General features: G+C 36.8%; 2 protein-coding genes across 2 annotated transcripts; both read right to left on the bottom strand.

Moving 5' to 3' along the window:
• Positions 1-278: 278 nt before the first annotated feature.
• Positions 279-830, bottom strand: LOC132553193 (MDS1 and EVI1 complex locus protein EVI1-A-like). The gene has a single exon (XM_060217421.1). It carries the CDS (start codon positions 828-830, stop codon positions 279-281), a length of 552 nt encoding a protein of 183 aa, XP_060073404.1.
• Positions 831-919: 89 nt separating this feature from the next.
• LOC132553191 (uncharacterized) lies at positions 920-5564 on the bottom strand. The gene is made up of 2 exons (XM_060217420.1): positions 5485-5564; positions 920-2852 (listed from the first exon to the last, which is right to left on the bottom strand). Exons 1-2 carry the CDS (start codon positions 5562-5564, stop codon positions 920-922), a joined length of 2013 nt encoding a protein of 670 aa, XP_060073403.1.
• Positions 5565-8830: the final 3266 nt, after the last annotated feature.

The following is an 8830-nucleotide window of genomic DNA, read 5'->3' as shown; positions in this document are numbered from 1 at the left end:
CAGTTTAATCAAAGAATAAAAACCGCAACATACTCAAGCTTATATCATTAAGTAGAAACTTTACTGTCTACTAGTTTCGACCTTATCGCAAGGTCTTCATCAGGACAATATTTTCAGTAAACATACCCCCTGAAGTACTCTTCGGGAGGATAACTTAGAATTATGACGTGTGTACAAAGATAGAAATAGAACGGGTAGATAACTGCCTTGAATATAATTGCTTTTAACCAGTCTTTGTTGCTAAATAAATTGTAATGTAATAACAGTGTTCATTTCTCCTAGTACTCTTTCTCGTCTAAACAGATAGTGTGGGTTGAACTGGATAAATAGGCTAGGTCTCGGTGGTTCCGACTCCCCTGCTTTCCTTCTGCTTCTGACTCCGAATCAGATGAATCACTCAGAAAAAGATCTTGTTTAAGTAAATCAACTGCCTCCTCAAGAACCGGTCTGAACCTACTGGCTGGTCCAGAGGAGGTTACGCCCGTGGCTGGTTTTACTTTAAATTTGGCTAGTTCCAACTGTTTCTTGGTCAAACTTTCTGCCGGTCTGTTCCATTTGGCTGGTGGTTTTGCCTGTTCTCTGGTGACATCTTTCATAATTTCTGGCTCTACTTTGTAGAATGGGTGCATATTACGTAAATGTTTCTCATAGTTGTCCATTCTGCCAAACGTTGTTTTGCATATTTTGCATCGATAAAACGTAGATCTATTTCCGTGTATGTTATTGACATGACGGCGTAAGTTACCCATTGTGGTGTAGCATTTTCCACAGAGTATGCACGGGATAGATGGTCTCCATGATTTCTGTGACTTTTTCTTGCTGTCTCCCATTTGGTTATGTTAGGATATTCAAGCCCCACGGTCGTTGTGTTTGTAGTGTATAAATCCAACTTTCTTCGGTTCTCAACTGTGTGTTAACGTCACTGATACCCGGTAACTGTGACGTCATCAGCATTGTGTCCGGGAGAGCTGAAATGTGCCGCGACAGGCTTGCTCTCATCACGGCGGTAGATGTCATATAGATGGTTTCTAATTCTGATGTTGATAGTGTTAGATGTTTGCCCTACATATTGAATGTTACATTTCTTGCATGTAATAAGATATATGGCGTTGATACTTTGACAGTCTATGTATTTAGTGATCTTGTGACTTCTATTGTTTGAGCTACTCTTCACGTGTTCCGTGTTACACATATATACGCAGATTCTACAGTTTTTCCCGCACGGCTTGTTCCCGGCGGGTTTTAGTTCTCTGGCTATATCACTATGAACTAAGTAATTCCTGATGGATTTCGGTTTAGTGTGTGCTACCAGTATTCTCGCTTGATCGAGAATTTTCTGGGTATCGGGGTTGTAGCGTAGTATATGTTCGTAATTCTTTATTATCTTTCCTATTGGTGGATTTTGAGGGTTGTACGTCAGTACGAATGCTATGGCCGGCTGGGTTTCGGTGTTTTGTTGCTTTTTAAAGAGACTATCCCTATTAACCTGGCTCACCCTGGCTATGGCGTTGTCAATAAGTTGTTCCGGATAGTCTCTCCTGACAAATCTATCTTTCAGCTTTATGCATTCATTCTTGAAATCTATATCATTGTCGCATATTTTCCGTACGCGCAAGGCCTGTGCATACGGTATATTGTCTCTTTGGTGTTTCGGGTGGCAACTTTTGTAGTGAAGATATTGGAAGGCATTGGTCGGTTTATTGTGTATCTTGCTGCTTAATGTCCCATCTTCTGTGGAGTAGATGGTTGTGTCTAGGAAGTCCACTGATGTGTCGCTAATTTCCGACGTGAACTTTATAGTTGGGTGATATGCGTTTAGGGCCTCTAAGAAGGAGGTCAGTTCCTCTCGGGTGTGGGGCCATATGAAAAATATGTCATCAATATATCGCCACCAGACGATTGGTGCTCTCATTAGTGTTGATAGGAATCTTTGTTCCAGATGGTCCATAAATATAATGGCATAGTTGGGAGCCATTTTTGTTCCCATTGCTGTGCCTTGGATTTGTAGGAAAAATTCCCGGTCAAATCTGAAGCAATTGTTTGTTAATATGATTGCTATCATTCGCAAAATGATCCAAGTACTGGGTGTGGGGTTGGTTCTGTTATCCAAAGCGATCTTCGCTGCCCGTATTCCATCCTGATGGGGAATGGATGTATACAGTGATGACACATCAGCTGTACACAGTAGGCTTCCTGGTGGGATGGGACCTAGTTCTTTGATTTTCCTCAAAAAATCTGTTGTGTCTTTTATATATGAGGTGGTCTGTGTAGCCAGTTGTTTTAAATGATGGTCTACAAAGGCTGATAATTTTTCTGTACAACTTCCTTCTTGTGATATAATCGGTCTTCCCGGGTTACCTGGTTTATGTATTTTTGGTAAGAGATAGAAGATAGGAGTCCTCGGATTTTTCGGGGTGAGATATTGGGTGATTTCTGGGTCTAATAGGTTGCGTTCCCTGACAAATTTGAGGAACTGGTTCACTTTCTTCACTATTTCGGGATTCTGATCTTTCTTTAATCTCCTATAGTTAGCCGGGTTGTATAATTGTCTATGGGCTTCATTTATATAATCTGTTTTGTCCATCACGACAACTGCACCCCCTTTGTCAGCGGGTTTAATGATTATTTCAACATTGTTCATAAGACTTTCTAGTGCTAATCTTTCTTGTTTGGTTAAATTATTCTTAACTTTTCTTGGTGCGACCTCAGTTTTAATCGTTTCTGTTATAATGTTTAGGAAGGTATCTAGATGGCTGTCTATGCCGGACGGTGGTGTCCATCCGGACGCCTTACGGAATGGTTGTGGTTCAGATGCTGGTTGATTTCTAAAAAAGTGTTTTAGGCGTACCCTTCTGTTGAAGATAAAGGTATCAGTTAATAATGATACTGTTTTTGGTGTATTCGGTGTTGGACAAAAATTTAAACCTTTAGATAATAGTGATTTCTCGGATGTGGTTAAAGTGTACTTTGATAGGTTTACTACTGACTTGTTGTCTGTGTAGCTGCCTTTGTTTCCTGAATTGTTTGCGCGGGATGAACTTCCGTAACTTCCATAAACAGTTTACATTTTCGACTTCTTCGCAATAACGTCAAGAGTTCTGATATTGGGAAAGCAGCATGCTGGGACGAAGGGCTACAAAGTTTGTTAAGATAATGATCCACTTTTAAGGTCAGAGGGGCCAAATGTTAGAGGTTTTGTATTCATTTACAGTTGGGATTACAAAACAGTTTGGAATTTTGTTGTCAAGGATGTTCAATGTTTTGAAAACTTCAGTGCAGGGCCTAGGAGTTGGATTTGTTCAAATTTCTGCAGTGTTCTTTAAATCCACACTTGCCACAAACATTAAATTATGATTTAATCTGTATGCTTGATATTGGATAAGGCAGTTTTGTTAAGTTTGTGCTCGTCATTTGTTAAAAAAATTAAAAATTCAACTCAGGGGACCATAAAGGCCTATGGGCCTCTTGTTATGAAAATGCCCAAAATGTATTGTGTGCAATTTTTGCCTATTTAATTTTTTTAAAATTTCATCATCTCAGAAATTGGAACGGCCTCTTTTGAAGAATGGATATAGCTTGCATAATTACATACATTGTACCAGTGTAGATTCAAACATCAACTTGAGGTCTAACTGCTAAGTCATACTAGATTTACATTCTGACTAGAATTTCTTTACTATAGAAATATACATGACTACAAAGAGTACAGGTGCATGTTGGTACATCAGCCCTGTAGATGTAGTATTCATTTGTTTACAATAAAGAGAAGAAAACATGCAAATTTTGCTATTAAGGTTTTTTTGTGATTTTGAAAGGGTTGATTTTTATGCAAAAGTAAGTAACAAAATATCCCTGATATATGTTATATATCTCTATATTTATGAAACCAATGGCATCTTTACTCAGTTATATAAGTGATGGTAACAATTACCAATCCTCAAACATAAAGAACTAACAGCATGTAGAGAAACATACAAAAAAACCCAGTCTGATTGGAATAAAAGACAATTGATCATTTCAAAACAGTGAAAATAATACATGTAATGATTTTAAAAAAACATCGGGCAAAAATGAATTCGTGTCATGAATAGAGTTGAACTTGCCCATTAAGAACAGTGTATTTCTGCACAGTTTTTCGAATAATTTCTCACTTGTGTTAACGACTTTCTGCCCAAAGTGACCTAAATTTGCTGTTACTGTAGATGGTTCAGTTCTGGTAAGCTGTATGTGTTACTAAGCCTTTATGTACTAAGGAAGGCAATGAATATCGCTGCATATTTTTTTTTTTGTATTTTCAGGCCAGAGGACTACACCATTGATCATTTTACGGAGAAAAAGAATCAAAACTAAATGAGTGTAGAGGAAAGTGAAAACTGTAGTGTGCGACGTTGGACAAATAAAACTGTGATTTCATGTATAAGGAGTGTGCTAGGTTTTGTGGAATAAAAGTATGTAAACTTGATCTCCTTGTTTTGTGTTGTGTAAGTGGAGAAAATTTAATGTTAATCATTATTTTGTACAACAGTCTCCAGTAATGTTAATCATTATTTTGTACAACAGTCTTCAGTAATGTTAATCATTATTTTGTACAACAGTCTTCAGTAATGTTAATCATTATTTTGTACAACAGTCTTCAGTAATGTTAATCATTATTTTGTACAACAGTCTTCAGTAATGTTAATCATTATTTTGATATCACATTTGACATGCCTGTCAAAATTTTGATGTGACATATTATGGTAAGGCGTCTGTCTGTACATCAATCCATCATAAATGTTTGTTTTGTGCGGAGACTTCCTTTCTCAATTTTCAACCAATCATTTTCAAACTTTTTTATGATCAGCAGGTAATTGTGTTTTCTTGGATGACAGTTTTATTCAGGATTTTTTAAAGAGTCTGGAATGGAGCCTGACAAAGTTTTTGAAAAGATATTACCTTGACCTCTGTTCAAGATTACAAATATTAAATTTGTCAAAACTTTTAAATAACATGTGATGATGAACCCATAAAGTCTAAAATCAAAATCATGTATTGTCTGGAAGGTTCCTGGGATATAACCTGACAAAATTAGTGAAAAAAAGACCTAAACCAAATCATACAGCCATAGAGGTGAAATTTGTTAAAACCTTCAAACAACTTCTCAATAACCAAAAGCCATAGAATCATGATATTTGGCTGGAAGGTTACTGGGACGAAGTCCATCAAAGTTTGTTAAGAAGTTTTTACTTTTGACTTAAATTACTGAAAATGGTCACATGTCAGATTTTTTAGGATCTTCAAACAGCTGTATCTGATTAGACAAAAGTCATAGAATTGTGATATTAGGCTGATAAAGCCTTCAAAGTTTGCGAAAAGAAATAAACTTGACCCATATTATAAGTCACAGGGGTCAAATTTATTAATGCCTTAAAATGACTTCCTATCATTGACGTGAAATATTACTTTATTTGTGAAAGGCATTGAATACAAGCTAACAATGCAGACCTGTTGGATTTCCTAGTGCTTTCTTCAATTTCCTGACTATGCGTTAGAATATCATAGTCAAAATTTCTGTGAAATGTCATGCTTTTTAGACTGTTGATATTTTATTCCAGATTACTTCAAACCAAATAATTAATTGGGCTTTATCGTGAAATGTTTTGTATATGGGAGGAATGGCGACTCCTTAGATTAGATGATGCATCAATACTATTTCACTTAGCTAAATACAATGATCCTTTGAAAACTAGAATTTGTATACAAGATAGTCGATTGTACATCAGGCATCATGATTTAAAGGTATCATGGAATGTACCGTGGTAATTGGGATTCATCTATTAAGAATCCTGGATGAAAGAAGAATGAAAGATCTTGATGGGTTTCACTGAAACTCCATATTCCAAAGTAATCAATGTTTTCTAAAAAAAAAAAAAAAACCAGCATGTTTTGATTGACATTCAATATGAATAATGTATACAATATAAATATATATAACATTTTTAGGTGACCTGAGCCAAAGGCTCATGGTAACCTATTGCCATCATGATTTGTCTGTCGTTGTGCGTCGTGAGTCGTTAACTTTTCACATATTCGACTTCTCAAGAATCATTGGATGGATTTTGACCAAACTTGGCACAAAGCATCCCCACGGGAAGCCGCTTCAAGTTTGCGAAGAAAAGGGCATGACCCCAATAGGGGCCCCAGGAGGGGGAAAAAGGGGGTAAAATTAGGTAAATCTTAAAAATCTTCTTCTCATGAACCAACAGTCAGATTAAGTTCATATTTTATATTTAGGGTCCTTATGGCAAGGTCTACAAAGTTTGCGAATGAAAAAAAAATTTGGTTAAAAACGGCCCCACTAGGGGGCGCTTAAAAGGGTAAAAAATTCAACTTTAGCCGATTTCAACCAAATTTGGTAGACAGCATCTCTTAGTGAAGGACATATGAAATTATGTTGAAAAAAGTGATTATGTCCCCTTTTTGGGTCCATAAGGGGTGTAAAAGGGGCCATATGTAAAATGACTTAAATGACTTCTTCTCAAGAACCATTGGATGGATTTTGACCAAACTTGGCACAAAGCATCCCCACGGGAAGCCGCTTCAAGTTTGCGAAGAAAAAGGGCGTGGCCCCAATAGGGGAAGCTTGATACGAATGTTCTACACAAGGTCCTGGCAAGTGTTTTAATTTTTTGGGGCGATTCAAAATCCAAGATGGCCAACCTGGCCTCTGTTTGGCTAAGACATTATAGACTTCCTCTCAAGAACCATTGGGTGGGTCATGTTCAAACTTGCTACAGATGTTTTACACGTGGTACTGCACAAGTGTTGTTACATTTTTGCAACATTTTAAAATCCCCAGATTATTGACATATATTCCTCAGGTGACCGTTAAGGCCCCTTGGGCCTCTTGTTGTTGATCATATCATCATCAAAGGGTAGCTATTCAAATCGCCCTACAACCTTGGTGGGTCAACCATCTGTTAACAGTTTTTATGATCACTATTTCTTAAAAAGCATGGATGGATCTCATTTAAATTTCATATGTAGGATTCCCTTGGTCTCTTGTTTAATTTAATTTTGGGACTGATTAGAAAAACAAATGGCCATCTTGGATTTTGACTTTGCAAGTTTGTTACCACTACTTCCTGAAAAGTGCTCAATTGATCTCTCCAAAACTTCCATGTGTATGTTTCCTTTGATCCCTAGCTGTGCCTCTTTGATTTCGGTACTGATCAGAAAAAGAAACTGGCCAAGAGGCGGCCATCTTGAATTTTGACTTTGAAATTTTGTTATCACTTTTTCCTTGCATAGAACTTTCTCAAATTTCATGTATAGGTTCCTCTTGGCCCCTAGTTGTGCCTGTTAGATTTTTGGACTGATCAGAAAAAACAAAATGGCTGACAGGCAGCCAACTTGCATTTCGCTTAGAAAATTTTGTTATCCCTATTTCTTAAGGAATACTGGATGGATCCCTCTCAAATTTCATATGTAGTTTTCTCTTTGTCCCAAGTTGTTGTGCTCTTTAATTTTAGAACAGATAAGAAAAAACAAAATGGCAAACAGGCGGCCATCTTGGATTTTGCCAAGTAAAGTTTGTTATTCCTATTTCTGGAGCACTGCAGTATAGATCTTTCTCAAATTTCACGTGTATGTCTCTTTTGATCCCTAGTTGTGTCTATTCGATTTCATTACTGATTAGACAAACAAAATGACCAACAGGCAGCCATCTTGGATTTTGACTTTGAATGTTTGTTATCGCTATTTCTGGAGAAACACTGTATAGATCTTTCTCAAATTTCATGTGGTTTTCCTTTTGTCCCTAGTTGTGTTTATTTAAGTTTTGGACTGATCAGAAAGACAAAATGGCTCGCAGGCAACCATCTTGGATTTGGGAGGTAAATATCATTATCGCTATTTCTGCAAAGGAATGTTCAAATTTCTTATCATTGAGAGCAAAAACAGAGAAGAGAAAATGAGGTAAAAGATTCAACTATCAAAGGGCAAATAAAGATCAAACAATAGTAGGCACCAAGATTCCTCTGGGATCTCTTGTTCAATTTGAGGCCTGATTTACACTTGAAATATGTGTTGTATACTCCAATATTTCTAATAAGTCTCGAAATGAAATCACTACAATGTGATCCATGGGAAATATATATCAAAACCTTCAAATATCTTATACAAGAGCAAGAGTTCAATTTAGACGTAATGATAACATGCGTGATATTCTTGCGGGGAGAGATTTGAGTATATTCAAATGAGTAACATGGACAAATTTTCAATGTGACAGAACATATCAGTAGGACAAAATCTTTCAAATTTATTTCCGCTTACCTCAATTTTATAACTGCCATATACGTAGACTTCGATTATTGTCATTTTAGTATGTTGGTATAACTGTTTTTGTCAGAATAAAATATCTTGGTCATCTCTGAATGATGACCGGTAAAACATGGTATCGCAAACGATACAAATTTCCGTATTGAGTGATGCATGAAAAAAAGAGCTATTAATTAAGCCAATAGAGTGAACGTAGTAATGGCCGTTGTGGCCTTGACCCTATAACCCCGATAGTAAACTTGTTATAAAATCACGGTCATATATATGAGTATCAAGTTTGATGATAATCCCTAGAGGCGTGAAGTTGCCAGAGTGCTGATAACAGTAACTGACCTTGACCGTACAACCCTGATATTCGAACTCGTGCGTGAAACTTTGGTCTATTATAAAATTGTCAAGTTTGATCAAAATGCCCCAGTAAATAAAGTCAGTGGGGCGTTAACACGGATTTTCTTGAAATAGTAACGACGAACTTGACCTTGACTCTAAAACACTCTGGTCATACCCAGAT

Source organism: Ylistrum balloti, unplaced genomic scaffold (genome assembly GCF_031769215.1).
Source record: "Ylistrum balloti isolate Yb309-2 unplaced genomic scaffold, AGI_CSIRO_Ybal_v1 Utg370306, whole genome shotgun sequence".
NCBI classification, from domain to species: Eukaryota; Metazoa; Mollusca; class Bivalvia; order Pectinida; family Pectinidae; genus Ylistrum; species Ylistrum balloti.
This window is presented reverse-complemented; position numbering and strand designations above follow the sequence as displayed.

Coding starts and splice junctions, on each gene's coding strand:
- LOC132553193 (XM_060217421.1), bottom strand. CDS start 830: ATGGGAGACAGCAAGAAAAAGTCACAGAAATCATGGAGACCATCTATC.
- LOC132553191 (XM_060217420.1), bottom strand. CDS start 5,564: ATGACATTTCACAGAAATTTTGACTATGATATTCTAACGCATAGTCAG. Junction 2,853..5,484: donor AGCACTAGGAAATCCAACAG/GTCTGCATTGTT, acceptor TATCTTCAACAG/AAGGGTACGCCTAAAACACT.